General features: G+C 40.9%; 1 protein-coding gene across 2 annotated transcripts in view; it reads left to right on the top strand.

The window, feature by feature from the left end:
- The first annotated feature begins 593 nt into the window (after positions 1-593).
- The window catches only part of DKK2 (dickkopf WNT signaling pathway inhibitor 2), a 42,105-nt gene continuing 26,148 nt past the window's right edge, over positions 594-16,550 (top strand). Inside the window, exons 1-2 of one of the 2 annotated variants that reach the window (XM_050338663.1) lie at positions 594-696; positions 2,052-2,260. In XM_050338663.1, coding sequence (XP_050194620.1) covers positions 2,126-2,260 — 135 coding nt within the window. In that variant the 5' untranslated portion in view covers positions 594-696; positions 2,052-2,125. Of the gene's footprint in view, positions 697-1,491; positions 2,261-16,550 lie in introns of those variants that run through there. The other variant, XM_050338662.1, reaches the window with a different exon arrangement.

The following is a 16,550-nucleotide window of genomic DNA, read 5'->3' on the forward strand; positions in this document are numbered from 1 at the left end:
TTACCTAAGGTGGTGTTCTTCCTGACGCATTCCCTGCAGAGAGCTCCTAAGCCCCCAGGAGGGCTTCTGCTCACCTTGAGGGAGCAGCATCTCTGGAGGCCAAAACAATGCCCGACTCCTTCTTGGCTTTTCTTGCCTTTCGCTCAGCAGTTAATTGAGAGTAAATGAAATTTCAGCTACACTTTTCTTCTTCCACCCCTCCTGCTGTGTGAAACTGTAGAGTAACTGGAAAGGACTGATAGATTAGAGGGGGGACCCTTCAGAAGAGGGGGAAAACCTGAAAATTTTCGGTATTGTTCCCAGACAAGGTAATGTTTGTACACGAACATGTAGGACATCAAGAACACTGCTTCCCTCACCATCTTTTGTTCTCTCCACACCCCTTTCTCATGTCCAGGGGAAAGACGAGGGCTTCTAGCTGCTCCACTGCAGTAACCAAGTGCCTCACGGTGATGTTCTCTGCTCTGCACTAGATCTTTTGCATGTAGCAGGGAAAAGTTAAGAGCTGGATTTCCCACAGTTCTGCTGATTTCATGCTCTGTGTCCCTGTTTGCCTTCCTTTTTTTCTGAAATACACTGTTTTGGTGCTGTAGCAAGGAGATGCCTTGAACCGTGTGGTGTAGTTCTTAGCACTTGGGGGTTTTACAGCAATCGGATGTGTACTCATGCCAAGGAAATCGAGAAGATGAATACAAAGTAAGTGTCTCGGATTGATGGTGGCACTGTGGCACTGGGAAGGGTCAGGTGTGGGAGCAGTGCAGAGCAGCATTCATGGCTGGGCGTGCAGACTCTGCTGGCTCGGGCACCAGAGTCGGGGGGATTTGCCTGCCATCCCTATGCCTTCACATCTCTGCGGGAATAACGGGCTTTGCACTTCCCAGCGTGTCGGGGGAGCTGGAGCACCTCGACAAACGCGTCAGTCTGGCAGCCCAGCGCCGGGGAGGGAGCCCGTGGGGACAGGCACGGCGGGGAAGCCCGGCCGCCCTGGGGCTGGGCTCCGCAGCGGAGCTGCGGCCGGGAGCGGGATCTCCGCCTCGGAGAGACCTCGCCGGGGAGAGGGGAAGCCTGCCAGGCTGCGGGGAGGAGAGGGCACGGAGGAGACGAAAGTCGCTGTGCGGCGTGCCGCTCCTCGGGGCTGGGGGCTGGGGAGGGGCATTCGCTGCTGTCGGCTGTAATAATAACAAGGGGACCAAGGAGAGACTGCAGAGACCACCGAGTGAGAGGGGAGCAGCGCAGGAAGCCCGACGGGGGGTCTGCCTCTCCGATCGGGTCCCGCCGCGAGTGGGGGCCACTCTCGGGGCTCCCCCACGCCGTCGGATGCTCAGAACTCCTCGCCTCGCACCGACCGGGCTGGAGGAGGAGGAGGAGGAGGAGACCAGGCGCTTTCACTCCTGCTGACTGCAGAGGCTGAGGCAAAAGACAGAAAAAGGAGGAGGGGAATAAAAAGTAAAGAGGGGGGAGAGAGTGAAAGAAAACTAAGCCCAGCTTTTGCCGGTGCTGCTTGGATTGGATCTGGTTTGAGTTTCCTCTCTGCTGGCTTGTGTAGCAAGAGAGGAGGAGTGGGGGGAAGTAACTCCTCAGTCTTCCTCTGAAGCTTAAGCAAATGTGCTGCTGCCTGCGCTGGCCGGGAGCTGCCCTGGGTGCAGTTGCCTCGCATCTTATTGCTCTCAGTTACTAAAGAACTGCCTGGACTTCTAGAGGACCTGGAGGAAAAAGACATCACTTCACAGACCTGATAGTTGCTCAGTGCCTATAGACTTGACACATTTTTGGTTTTTTCCTAGGGGATCCTTTTTTAAAATTATTTTTCTCCTCTGTTTTTCAGAACAGCAGTTCCTTGAGTGTGTGGCATTGAAATCCATTGCTTTGTTAACAACTTTGGGAGATATTTTTAAAAACTTTTTTCCCCCTCTCTTCTGTTTTCTTTACCAAAAGAAAAAAAAAAAAAAAGAGAGGAAAAGAAAAAGGAAAAAAAAAGGAAAATAATTTTGGGGGAGGGGAGATGATCGTGCTGATGTGGAATAAGTGCTCCTGCTGTCTCCTTTTACTAGCCGCGGTCCTGATCGTGGAGAGCTCCCAGCTAGACAGCTCCAGCTCCAAGGTGAACTCCATCAAGTCCACCCTGATGGGGGAGGCTCCAACTCAGGCAACCAACAGATCTGCAGGCATCCACCAGGGACTGATGCTTGCTAGCAGTAAGAAGGGCAAAATGCTAGAGCAGATGGGAAAACCTCCCAAGCACTATCACCGGCAAGGAGAGGTAGGACATCGCTTCATTGCTCAAGTGTCTGTCCATCTGCGTGCTATATGCAAATAATTGCGGGTCTTCCCCTCACATTGTTTTCAGAGCTTTAATGTGTTAAATTAATTAATTTACTTCATCAAGGTTGTTTGGCACATATCATCTCGTAATTGGTGTTAAGAACTGTGCAAGTGGGAGGCGGGAGGTTTTAAACCATTCATCTTTCTCTGTAGGGTTAATAATTAATGGAAGAAAGAGCAATATAAAAAGCTATTATCTTCAGTATTTCTTTGTTTGACTCCTCCAAAGAGCAGCTAGAAGTGAAAGAGGAAATTTCCTGTTAACTTTCAGACATTAAATGCATTGAATTTGAAGAGGGGAGGAAAATTTGAAAATTAAGTAAAAACTTCACAGCAATGAAACAAATGTGGTTTTAAAACCCACACCTAATGAATTGATCTCTGGTATCTTGCTCCATGGTGAGAATAAAAAAGCATGCTGCCCCAGTGATTTAAGGTACAGTCATTTGTTTAAAATGACAGAAAACTAATTCTAGGTTTCTTGTCCAGAATATGCTCCATTGGTTGTGGGAGTTTTGTTTGATTATGAGAATTTGAATGTAAAGAAGAGAGAAAAGGTTATAGAAACTTTACGGGAAGAAAAAAGATCCTGACTTGTTTGTGCCGTCTTCTTTCCTCTCTACCCTGCCTGGAAACTTACAAGCCTGATAGAAAATAATCTTCATTCAACTATCTTTGTGGTAAACTATAAAGCAGCATTTTAAGACATCAGTCCTCTGCTTCCCTCTCAAGTCTCAACTTGGATGGTATGTGTGCTGTACATTGTGATGTTGATGGAGGTAGATAGACTTCTTCAGAAAATATAGATTTTATACTATTGGGTATTATTAGTATCTCTAAATACAGCTGCTTTTCATAAGCAACAGCGTAGCAGCAAGGGAGCTGCCAACGTTCAGCACTAAAAAGGCAAAATACTCAATGCCTGAAGGGTCTGTTTCTTGCTTACATTTTCCTTAAAGCAGCAGAGAAGCTGAAAATTCAAGTAATCCACTGAATTTGCTAAAGTGTTTCACATTAGTTTCCTAATAATTGAATGTTATCATTTGGTTTCATATGGGGGCATAATAACAGCAGTGGTAGTTTTGGGTTTTGTGTGTGAGAAATTTGTTTTTAAAATCCTCCAAGCTTTCTTTCCCTAGCCACTCAATTGTTTTATAATTTACTCAGAATTTGGTTGCCTCTCCTTACCTCTCAGCAAAGTTTAGTAACAGATGCTGTGATGAAGTTTCATATTACTAAAGTACTGTGCTCTTTTCTACTTCACATTGTAACAATTACTATGTTGAATCACCTTCAGGAAATAGAGGAGCCCAATACACCTTCTTATATGTTCTCCTTGGATTTTTTTTTTTTGTTTTCTGCGTAATCACAAAACATCAATGTACAAGTCCTAGTTTCCCACTGAGTGCTATAAGACTCATGAGGGGGGGTGTACAGCCTTTTGCCTTTTTGGGAAGTCTTGCCACTTTTCCCTACGTACGTCGTCCTCAGCACCTCGATGTGTACTCAGTCCAATGTTGAGAGTAGTTGATTATAATTGACTCAGTTCCTGAAAAACAAGTTGTACTGCCCACCAGTGGCATTTGCAAGGTTTGCCCCTAACTGGCTAACCTGGACTGGGATTTGCTGGGGACTTCTGGTTACTGGTTTGAACTCATGAGGCACATTTCAAGTGAGAGTCAGCACTGCAAGTATCTCTAGTGGTAGAAGAGATGTCATGCATGTTAACATGTCGTATTTGTAGCACAACCAAAGACCCCCAGAGAATTGGTGGCTTTGACTCCCAGAGAGCAAGGCCTGACCTCCCATCAAGGGCTGTCAGCGCTCATTTCACCCCTTTCTCTGAGACTCCGTCTCCAGATCCTGCATGACCTCACACAAATGTGTGTGAAAATGACACAGATTTGGTCCCAATAATTGTAGATGCTACTTTCAGCCATCTATCTGAAGCAACATGGTTAACATAGAATTGCAATAAAAAGAAGAAAAGACAAGTAAATACAAGAAAACAAAATGAAAGAAGAGAAAAAGAAAAGAAGAAAAAAGAAAAGAGGAGAAAAGAAAAGAGGAGAAAAGAAAGGAGAAAAGAAAAGAGGAGAAAAGAAGAGAAAAGAAGAGAAAAGAAGAGAAAAGAAGAGAAGAGAAAAGAAAAGAGGAGAAAAGAAAGGAGAAAAGAAAAGAGGAGAAAAGAAAGGAGAAAAGAAGAGAAAAGAAAAGAAAAGAAGAGAAAAGAAAGAGAAAAGAAAAGAAAAGAAAGAAAAGAAAAGAAAAGAAAAGAAAAGAAAAGAAAAGAAAAGAAAAGAAAAGAAAAGAAAAGAAAAGAAAAGAAAAGAAAAGAAAAGAAAAGAAAAGAAAAGAAAAGAAAAGAAAAGAAAAGAAAAGAAAACTCTTTTGTGATAATGTTTTCTCTTTGGTGACATTTCCAGTTGCAGGATTGGTAAGCCCCTGCATTTTTTAACAGCAGTGTCACGTATATCAACCAATTGAGACATGACATTTTCATAATCTTTTTAGAAGTACTCTCTTATTAAGTTAGTGCTTGATTTGTTTAGATTACAGGACTTTGCACTGAAGTTTAGCATGCCACTTGCAAAAGAACATGCATATGCTTTTCTTTCTAAAACAATCTGTTGAATTAGCGGAATTCATAATGTCTCAAAAGTAAGAGTACCTTTTATAACTTGGCAACATTAAGTCGTGAGTTGAGTGTCTTGCTTATAAACTTGGAAATAGTTTTAGTAAGGACCAAGGATATACAAATAAAGGGAAAACTGATAGAATTTTGCTGTTGTGACAGCTCTGAGCTGTGCTTTGAAATCTACACATACACATACTGAAAATCAGAGGACTCTCACCAAAACTGATGAAAGGACCATCAGCCTGTAACATATTTGCTTTTCAGTTGTGTTAGTTCTCAGGACTAGGACCAACTTGGGAGTCTTTAATCAGCAATAAATCAACAGATACAATAGTTCATGGCTTATCTAGAGTGTTGATGTATTTCAGCTGGTAGTTACAGTGCTTCTGCCCAGAAAGGGAAGATCCAGCACTCCTTTGTCAGGCAAAGTTCCAGTTCAAATTAATGAAAATACATGAGCAAAGCAAGCTGATCCGGCTTGCAGAGAGGCTAGCAGGGCAAATGTGGATTTTAGTAAGACACTTTTATGTCTTTCTGAGGAATATTATTTATTTTCTGTTCTTATTCCCTTTACTGCCTTGGATCAGCAATGAATGAGAAGCACTGATGTGCTAAATCGGTGAGATTTCACTCTCTTCACTGTTCTTCACTGTCTGTCCTGTTTTTCCCTTTCTACAAACTGTTAATGTTTTCCCATTTCACATAGAATCAGAAAGTATCTACATCATTTACACAAGGGAAAAATATGCTCAGAAATAGGACTGTACAGTGCATGTTAGTCTAGGTTACTTTGGAGGCGTCAGTATTATATACTGTCTGCCATGAATTTCCTTTCAGAACTTGATTTAGAGAAATGGCTACTAAGGACATCTAACACAGTAGTGTAGCCTCTCTGGGAAACTGTTCTGGATATATCATCTCTCTGGATAATTATGATACAGTGAACGGGATCATAATTGGCAATGAAGGTGGATTAATTTTTCTGCGTGTTAGCTGTAACTTCCACTGTGTATGGCAAGCTCTCCCACGAGTGTTCCAGCTCAGCTATAGAGATGCAACTTGAAAGGGAAAATTCCACATATCATAGCTGTGACTGAAAAGAACAGCCATTCCATAGATTCCTAGTTAATGGCTCTGTAGCCTCTTTCATTCACTTCACCATCTTTTTGACTTCTTGCCTCTGGGTTATAGTCTCCTCTCTCCTCTGAGGCTTGTTCCCTCTGTCAGTGCTGGGGTTTGCACTCCTTCACACTCAACCACCTTTAATGATCTAGCAGGGTGTGACCTACCAAACTTTATTTTAAACTGTTCTCCTTCTTCAGTCCATGGGTGCTATTATCTTCTGCCCTTTCCACGTCCTAGCCACAAGACATCGTTTCAGCTCTTTCCCCAGCAAGATGTGTCTCTTATTCTCTTTGCTGCTGCATAGGTGTTTTAGAGTTTGTGCTTCCCATTGGAACTGCCCCTACCCCTGTGCACATGATGGGAGCAGCAGCAATAAAGGGAAGAACTGGGACATCCAGGAGAAGGGACCAGAACAACTGTGGGGCTGACTAAGAGATAATGTGGTCTGGAAAAGGGAGAGAGGAGTGAAAAGCTGGGTCAAGTTTTAACATGGCAGAGGCGCAATAGATGGCTATCAGATAAGCCTTAGTATTCCAAATACGCTTGGTTTAATGTTAAAAATGTATTTTTTTTTTTAAGTTTCACTGCAGCTTGAGCTAAGAGGTTTGAGACCACAGAAGCCAAACCAAAAAGACATTAATTCAAATGACTAATTTGATACTGATCTCATACCTATTAACGCACGGACATACATGTGTTTCTTGGGCAGGATGTAGTTACCCACAAGGACTGGATAGAAAATGTTTGGATGATGCTTTTAGCAAGTAAAACAGCATGAGATGTAGTAATTGAATGCAGTGCCCTGACAATGTTACAATAAAATGTACCAAAGACACAAAAAATGTAACCACAATATCTTAAATAGCTAGCAACCAAGACAGTATAAATTATTTCTCCATGGAATTAAAAATAAATTAATTACAATACCTAGAAATTACATCCAGCAATAGCTGCCTTTTTTTTTTTTTTAATTAAAAAAATAAATACAGAATTGCTAAATCTGCAGAGGTCATCAGAGAATCTATTCTTTGCTCTTGCTGTTAGGAATCTGGACGACATACTAGTTTACTGGCAGCAGTCTTGCTAAATAACTGAGTGGCTGGTCTCTTAATTGCAAAAATGGGATGCAGAGTATTATTTCCTTCCCGGGTCATGCTTGGTGTCCCCTTCAAATTGTTATTATTAATTGACATTTTAATATAGAGCAGAGGCTCCCTTTAAAGTAGCTTTACTACAACTATTTCCTATTAACTTTGCAACAATGCCTAGAAATTTTCTACAACTCTGTTGTGCTACTGGGTGTGCAAGTACTTGGGAAGAGTCAGTTTCTGTCTGGAAAGTCTGTCAGAGTTTAAGGACAACACAAAAGATGATGAAGCATGATTACATTTTGCCCTCAGAAAAGTGAGTCTGATTAACTCATTATGTTTGATTAACTGATGCTTTGCAGATGCCAATATAGCACAAGTTTAATTTTGATTTTAATTATCTCAACACCGGATGTATCTTGCAAGCACTTCATATCTCATGGTTTGTCAGTTGAGCCTTTGGTCCTTTTACAGTTGTACTTACAAATGCCTCACCCTGGAAATGTCGTTTAGGAGGAATTTAACTCTGCAAAGGAGGAGTCCCATGAAGCTTCTGCTTCTGTTTGCTTTTTGAGCACTGCTTTCCTCTCCAGGCTTTGTATATCTGTTATTTTTTTTTTTGTTATATCCGAACACATTTTATATAGATGTAAAAATTTCAATTTGGAGAACACTTTCAAAGCAGAGAGCTCCTCTTCCACAGTCCCTACCAAGCTCTGCTGCCCCCCAAATGCACACACTGGTCATGGCTGGCAAGAGTCAGGGGGTGGTGCACTAGACTTGGATCCAGCAGACCCTGCGTGGCCCACCAGTGCCACGTGGCTTGTCACCATGTCCCGATGCTGCGGAGCTTCATGTCGGTTTTAGCACTGCAGTCATGAAATATTTATGATAGATTTGAGGAGCTGAATTTTACATGACACTACAAAAATGGTGAAGAAAACTAGAAGCCACCATTCTACTATTCCTGCATTTGTAAAACTCCAGGTGTATTAAGAATTTTAGGTTTTGGGTTTTTTTCTTTTTTTAAGTGACTGAGGATAATTCTTTTAAAATCTTTGTCTTTCGCTACTATGTTCTAAGCTGTGTTTCTAGTACCTTTAGGTTGAAACCAGCTTTTGTGGGCTTCATATCCATGGGTGTGAGAGGTCAACACAAAACCCAAGAAGATCAGAAGGTTTGTTTCTTTTTCTTTTAAAATTAATTTTGGCTGCAAAAGTCTTAATTTTCATTCAAGAACATGAACCTTCATCTCCCTTTTTTTCATCAAGTATAGGATATGCATTGACAGTGTGTGCCCTAAACCATGACTTTTCTTCAGTGAAATGTTTCCCTTTTAGATTGAAGGGCAGATTTGTTTTAATGAAAAATTTTGTGAACACAAAGCGGTTTTCAGATTGCAAGGAAATGTGAAAATAGGTGAATTTATTATACTTCCAAGCTAATTTCAGAACCCTTTGCTCTGGAATGAGCTACATAAAGTAGTGTTAGAGGGAGAGTGAGATGGCTTAAAAGGATACATATGTTCACACTCAATGACCAAAGCACAGCAGTCTTCATAAAATAGTGAGTTTTGCTCATCTTAATTACAGTTTTCTTGGGATTGGCCTTGAATCCATCTATGATTTATACGTTTGTGTTCACAGAAACAAAACTTGAATTATGAAAATAAATGGATATAAACACACACTGGGAACATGGAGTCCACTCATGCAGCAGCTTTTTTGTTCTTACTAACGGAAAGAGCAGGGCAGCGCTACAAAAAGAAAAAAAAAAGGCTTAAAAGTTGTTGGGTTTTCCCCCTCAAAGCACATAAGCACACGGTTCAGCCCCTTGGGACTTTCTTAAAGCCTAGCTTTGATATGATTGAATTTTCATATGCATAGTAATGAATCTTTGAGACATGCATGTTGCACATATGTAGTGCAAATGGCACTGGTTTAGCATTTTTAGCAGTGAGCAAAGACAGACTGTTCTGCACATGCTCGGGAATGAGGTGTTGCTTCACTCTGCAAGCCCTCTGCCTCATTCTCTGTGCATCATGTAAGTGTGAACCAGGCTGTGCATGCTTTTAAAAGCATATTTATCGGTCCACTGAATGAGAGGACAGGGTTCAGTTCTACGTGTTTTGGCAGCTTGCCTTGAGTAAAGCAGTGACTTGCTGTCAGCATGATCTCTTCTCTGCAAGTCTGAAATGACTATAGTGGAGATCTCCTAAAGAAATTGGGAACACAATACATTTATGTTGCAGCAGGAAACTTTTATACTTGGAATCTCATTCTTAACTAGAACAGCATCAGGGGAAGTAATGGATCTAATGGGGAAAGAGCTCTTTTTCTTTTGCACAAAGCAAGGCATTTTTCAGAACTGGGGTTGTTTGGTTTTTTTTTTTTTTTATTCCATATGTACCTACAGAAAATGGTGCATCTCTTCTTGACAGTCTGAAAAGATACTAAATTGGACATTTTACTGTAAAACAAGGTCTATGGAAGCAGAGGAGAAAACTGCATGTAAAACCACTAGCTTAAATGCGAAATGCAAATTGCTAAGCCTAAATAATGTAATTGGCATTAACTTATTTCAATTCATTTTCAGAAGTATCAGAAAGGTTTAGGTTGTGTCAAAAAATTTTTAAAAAAGGGTACTGACAGATGTGTTGCCATCTTGTATTTGACCCTTTTGCTTTCAATTGACTTTGGTCAAAGGTTTTGGTTGTTGGTTTTGGGTTTTTGTTGTTGGTTTGTTTTTTTTTTTCCCACTGCCAAACTAGTGTTTCATGAAGTAGAGCCACAGTACTCTGAATGGCCAGTGTCAAGAGCCATGGGCTGGCACACCATCTGTCTTTGCAGAGTGTCTCTTCAGTAACAGCTGAGTGAAAAATGGCCAAATGAAACTTCTGTTCGGAAGTGACCTGACCTCTCAGGGCTGGTACATACTGCAGAGTTTGCCATATTTCTTTGATTCTTTTCTTTCGGCTTGAAAATGAGAGAACAGAGCCTGCCTCCTATCCAGTTCATTGTGAATTTCCTGGGAGACTCAAGGTGCTTTCTATCTTAAAAAAGAAAGGGTTTTGTTTCTTTGTATCCTTTGAGGCTCTAGGTTGCCCAGGACACAGAGACTGAGCTGTGTCTTCTACTATGTGTACTGGCTGGATAATTTCTTTTTTGAGCATCATCTCCCCTGTCATTCTTCAGGAAGGAGTGAAGGAGAGAGGAGATGTCAAGTGGTCATGTTTTAGCAAACCTATCATTCTTAAATTTCAATTTCTCATGCACTCAGGTAGCAATAATGATACCATCTGAGTCACATAACCAATCATTATGTGTGAGCTGAACACTATGGGGTTTCCCAGTGAGACTGAAAGTTGTGCTTCCAGACCTTTTCAGTTCCCATTACTCCCAAAAAAACTGAATTTACAATGTATATTATTCAAAACCTAATCCTGTGGTGGGGAGAGAGAGTGAGTGTAGGTCAGAACTGAAAAATGGAAATTTTGGGAACCAAGAAAGGACTGGGAAACCAAGAGGTTGCCATCCTCTCTCCACACTTTCTCCAGGGTGGAGCTAAATGTTGATGCTGTGTCATTTTACAGGTAAAGAGGAAAATTGCTTAGGCTTAAAAGTCTACTTTATATTTTGGTGGTAGCACTAAACTGTTTAGTTGCATAAAATGTTTTTGTAATTGTTTAAATAAATACGGAGTTTTAAAAATGCGCTTTAGGAATGCTTGTAAATGTCTGTGCTTGGTTTTGTCCCCATTGCTATCTTCCAGACATCCCACTCCTCGCCAAGGAAATGGCTTTTTAACAAGAAGAATCCTCTGAAAATTACTTTCTGAGGGGGTCCTGGCCACAGCAGCTGCAACAAATTGCAACTGAATTTCAATCCCAATTGTTTTTTATTGCTAAAAGGATAAGTGACCAAGTGAATACTTGTATTATAGCTTCATGACAATTTATTAAGTATCAAATTGTAGTGTGTGATGTTGTCTAACCAGAAGATTAAGGTTTTCTCTGTGGAGGAAAATTTCTCTCAGACTTTGTACCACTGCTTAAGCTGAAAGAGGCCGGGAAAGTCTTGCCAATCCCAAACTGTTCTGTGGTTAGGCTGACTTAGGGTTTTCCTTCTGCTGAGGCCTTCGTGCTGGGGCCTGGTCAGTGGTGCCAGCGCCAGCAGAGCTATAACCAGCACGAGCCAGCCGAGAAGAGGAGTCACAGCACTGCAATCCCATGCGTGCTGATCCGCTCCCCCGCTGTGTAAACAAGGCTACGGGGGGGGCATTTTCTGAGCAAGATGTTTTTGAGTAGCAGCATAGCTTCAGCATAGCTCAGATTATGCTAAGTGGGAAGAATTTGGGGGGGATGATTTTCAAAAAAACGCAACACAGAGTCCAGGAGGGTCAATAAAAGATGCAGCAAGACCTTGGGATTGTACAGGCTGCTTCCCTGTGTCTTTCAGCAGGATATGCCAGCTAGAAAGGAGTTGGAGGTCTGCTTACCTTCCCCTCGGCCTCTCTGCTCTAACTTTGAGGCCATTAGGGAGGATCCCTTCTTCTCCAGGCATACTGGCCTCACTGTCATTGCTGTATGTTTGGGATTTGGGTTTGATTTTGTCCATTACAGTTGCAAGGATGACACCTTCTCTTAAACACTGTTCTCTTAAGTTATCAGTGAAGGATAGATAAGAGAATCTTTATTACAGGCACACATGTGCACTGCAGGTGTGAAGGGAACTCTTAAACTGTTTATGAGTGCACAAAGCCCCATGAACAAAGAGGGCAGAAAAAAATGTTGTCATTTTAAGGAAAAATATGTTTTAAGGCCCTGTTAAAAAATAAAGCCAAAAAGCACTAATAGAAAATGGGCTGCAGATTGTCTGTGTAACAGGGATTAGCTCTCTGGAAATCTTCCATTTTTCTGAACAGACATATACCACAGACAGTCTCAGTCAGCTGAGATACCACTCAACAATGGAGGGGGTATCTGTTTTCAGGCTCTTGTCGCTGAGAGTTACCCACAGCATCCTCCTCCAATACGAACAAACAGATGAGCAGGAGAGCACTGTCTTAACTCTGTTTTAAAAGTTTGAGATGACTAGAAGTCAGGGCATACATTGTATGAATAGGTATGATAGTCCTTGGTCTAGAGTGCAGTTGTCACTCATGAGTTTGGTGAGACAGAAGTCTATTTTACAGCTAAAGGGTTGGAATACAAGGGTCAAGGATGGCTGAAATGAGAGAAAACACATTATCTTTTATGACAGCCATGTAATGATGTCTTGTTTGGAACAGCCTTCAAGTGCATTGAGGGTAACATCCATAATGGTCATGACAATTCAGTACCCCCAAAAACTGATGTAAATAACTCCCCTTCAGCACTGTTTTCCTGCAGATGAAATTCTACATGCTGTTCATGCTGTGAAATTCTACACTTCAGCTCCTAACTTTGTAAAATGTGCTGTTTCATTGCCCTTCTTTTCCAAGAAGTGCCACACACTTCTGCATAGAAAGGTTTGGCCCTGTTTATAGATAGGATGAATTTTGAAGTGTATTTATTATATTTATTATATACCTAAGTCCCTGAATGTTTTCAGTGGGAATTAGGTCCTGCATGCATTTAGGGAGTGGGATTGTGGCCTTTTTCATGCAGGAGAGAAATTCAGCTCAGAGAAAATTGTCTATCTGAGACTCTTGCAGTGCAATTCATGCTCAGGGACAAGGGCTTCTCTTTCAACACCTATATAAGATAGTCTGAGTTTGGTTGTCAGAATAATTTGTTATTACAGAAAACTTAAATCAGAATAATTTATACTGTTCCCATCAATGATGAAATAATTATATGAAAGGTCAGGGATGGATCTGTATCTAATGGACGCAACACAGTTTACTCTGGCCTTTCTGTATGGGTTTCAATCTTCATGAAGAGCAACCCTTTCCTTAAACCAGCGTCTTTTTTTTTTTTTTTGGTGTAAAACTGGACAAGAGATGTTGCAAGCAGAGCTGTAGAGCTGTAGTGCTTGTCTTTAATGAGCCTCTTCCTGACCCGCCCTATGTAAAGCAGTTGACACATCATATGTTGTGCAGCTGGGACGGCTACCCTGGCACATGTGTCTGATATATGAACGTTTTGACTTTGGCCTTTTGGATGCACCGGTCCCATGCTGTTCTGCAGAGCTGTGTTTAAGTCATTTCCCAGATACTGTGGATATAGTGGCGGTAGGAGCAAAAGCTGAAGTGGAATTCACTAGTTCAGATTCTGGGAAAACAGATTGCACAACAGAGACTGACAGTTTCTGGATTTGATTCTCTCTTTTCTTGGTTTGACCTCCAGTGCTCCTTCTGTCTGTTGGTCAGTATTTGGTTCTCAACTGGTAGAGTGAGTGAGTGTATGTGTGTGGGGGATTATTTGGGTTTTTTTGGGAGTTCTTGGTTTACGATTTAGCCCTTTAAATTCCAATTTTACCCCTCAGCCAAAAGGCAAACCAGTTTCTGTGAGACAGCATCTGCAGAGCTTGAAGGGCTGCTTGGGTGGCACAGGGCTGAAATTCAGCCAGGGTGATCCACACTGCTGAAATAGTATGAGCAGACAAGGCTGACCATGAACACAGTTCATGGGCTGTCAGTGGTACAATGCCTGTGTGTGTTATCGTGGTGCTGGGAGCTTGACTGCTCCTGATACTGTTGACTTCACTGAAGCTTTTGTACTTGTATACTTTGACCATTTGTTAGTAAAATATCACACTGCTTTTACTTCTGACCCCCTTCTGTCCTAAATGACCTATTGACAGGGAATCAGTTGGAAAAGTAGCTACTAGAAGACATTTTGGGAACATTTGCTTTTTCTGAAGTTCATTCTAAGAGTATGTTTCATCTGAATATTTTTCAGAACAAAAAAAATCTCTGACGCTTTTCTGTCCTGTAAGGCTGAGAATTCCCTCTTCCTCCCAGCCCACCTCAAAAAACACCCTCTCAATACTCAGCCTTAATCACATACAGAGGTACAATATTAAAGTTAAGGTTTCAAAACAACGTTCTTCTGCCAGGCTAATGACAGATCAAAATCAAATTACACCATTTCTGCTCTTCAAATACTTGTTCCAGTGGAGCTATAGCTCAAGTACAAAAACTTTAAAGAAACTGAACTGCCAAGGGAGAACCCATTTCTAACTGATTAGAATAACAACTAACTGATCAAAAATACTGCCAGGTTTCACAGTACAAAGTTTCACATGAATCTTTCAGGACTGATGCTGTTCAGCTTATTGTCAAATGTTCTGGAAAATGTGGGGGCTAATGAGGCACAGGAGTTTCTACCAAAATGTATTCAGAACTTAAGTAAGAACTTAAATGGTCCACAAAGAGTTGCAGTAAATGCCAGGATACTGAGCATCTGAGAATTAAACCCCATGGGTAGAATTTCATTTCTGGAAGTATAAAGCAATGTACAGAGCATAATATGATGGCAGTTAAGCACACGCAGTGATAACCTGTAATTTAGAGTCAATTTAGCTATCTTTAATGGTGAAACAACAACAGAGAGACAAAAATTAAAAACTAAAATGATATTAAAAAATAAAATTCCAGTGGAATGTCAGGAACTGAAAACTAAATGGAGGAAATTTTTAAACTGGTTCTTATTTCATAGTGCTGAATAAATATTAAGAGACATAAAGGCAGTCAGGATTAAATGGAGAAGGACAGCATAGATGATCAGAACAGCAGAACTACTTTAACACAGGAGAAAGTAAATAGGATGCAAAGACTCACCTTGGAAAAGGGATGGCCAACAAGAGAACAGGACAGAAAGATATAAAGTAATTAAGAATCAGGAAAAGGTGAATGGGGAGCAGTCACTCAGTATTTGCTGTAGAAGAAGAGCCAAGAGCAGACGGTGTGAAATTATCAGACAGCCAGGAACTACTTTTTCATGTTCTGTAGCTCATTGCCACAAGATGCTGTGGAAGCCATATGGAACTCCTCAAACAGAGATGAGACAGACGCAGAGATGAGAGATTGCACTGGTAGGTACTAAATTTCCAGCTTCAGATGCATCTAAACTAAACACAGTGGTAAACCAGCCAGCTTCAGATGTGTCTGAACTGCTGTTGACTGAAGCTGGGAGAATGCATCTGGGAGAAATCCTTCTGTACTTGCCTATGATCTTACTCCTTTGAGTATTTGCAACTAGCAGGATGTTGTCATATTCACTTTGCTCTCATACATTATGGTGACTTTTATGTACCTATTTAGTTTATCATTTTTATCAACATAGAAATCATTAACAATTTAAATTTTATCAGTATCATAAATAAGCCCAGCTTGTTAACTCAGCTGATCAGGAAACTTAAGCATATCTGGTTCAATGTAAGCATTTGTGTTGTCTTGTTTGCCTCAATTAGGATGTGCATACACAAACATTAGTCAGGTAAAAATTTAACTACTTAGCTGAACTCAACCCTTGGATCTATAACTGTGAACACTGATTTTTATATCCTCTCCAACGTCCACGGACATCAGTGTTAATATCCCCATGAACTCCAGTGAGGCTTTGTTATCCAGTAAGACTTTTAGTCAAAATGTTAAATAGTCCAAAGAGATTGCTGCAGCAAATGGAAAACATGACTATATTGAAAAGGAAATGGAAAAATGAAGAAATGGACAAAAAGGCTTAGAACAGATTACAAAGTATGTAGGATGCACAAGTCAGGGAGACTTTTCAAAGATTTTTACTACCATTTAGTCAGCTACAGAAGTAAATACCTTAAATTTTCAAAAAAGGGTTGGATTTTCATGTCATTTATCATACAGAATGAAGGTTTTGGGTTTTGGGAGGTCTTTTTGCTTTCCTTTGTTACTTCCCTGAGTGTTTTTTTTTCCCATGAGTAAATTCTTCCCTCACAAATTATCATTACACACAAGGCTGAGTATCTTCAAATATTTGAAAAGTCCAATGTTTCCAAAGTTGTTATGATTTTGATGGAAACTACTCTCATGTCAGGGAAGTATAGGGTCAGTGGGCTCTGTCTACAAATAGATACAGAAAGCTGAGGACAAAGAGCAACTCAGGATTACAGTCAAACAACCCAAGAATCTCCTATTTTATCTTTCAAGTCTATTTGGCCAGAGATTTTAGAAGTCTAAATAAAAGTCACAGTGTTATAAGTGCTGGCATGTGTGTATGTGTGTTGTCTTTCCCTACGTGTGTCTGTGTGTGTCTTTCCTTGCTTTCACCAGGTCTTCCTCTGCATCAGGCGAAACTGGGAGTTTGCTGAGTGTAAAAAATATTATTTCCTCCACTGTTTTCCCCTAGCAGCAATCTCTGGTTACCATCTCTCATTAAATGAATATCAATAGTATTTAAAAAAAACCATGTAAACCTC

This window comes from Myiozetetes cayanensis, unplaced genomic scaffold (genome assembly GCF_022539395.1).
Source record: "Myiozetetes cayanensis isolate MyiCay16 unplaced genomic scaffold, myiCay2020 scf7, whole genome shotgun sequence".
NCBI lineage: Eukaryota > Metazoa > Chordata > Aves > Passeriformes > Tyrannidae > Myiozetetes > Myiozetetes cayanensis.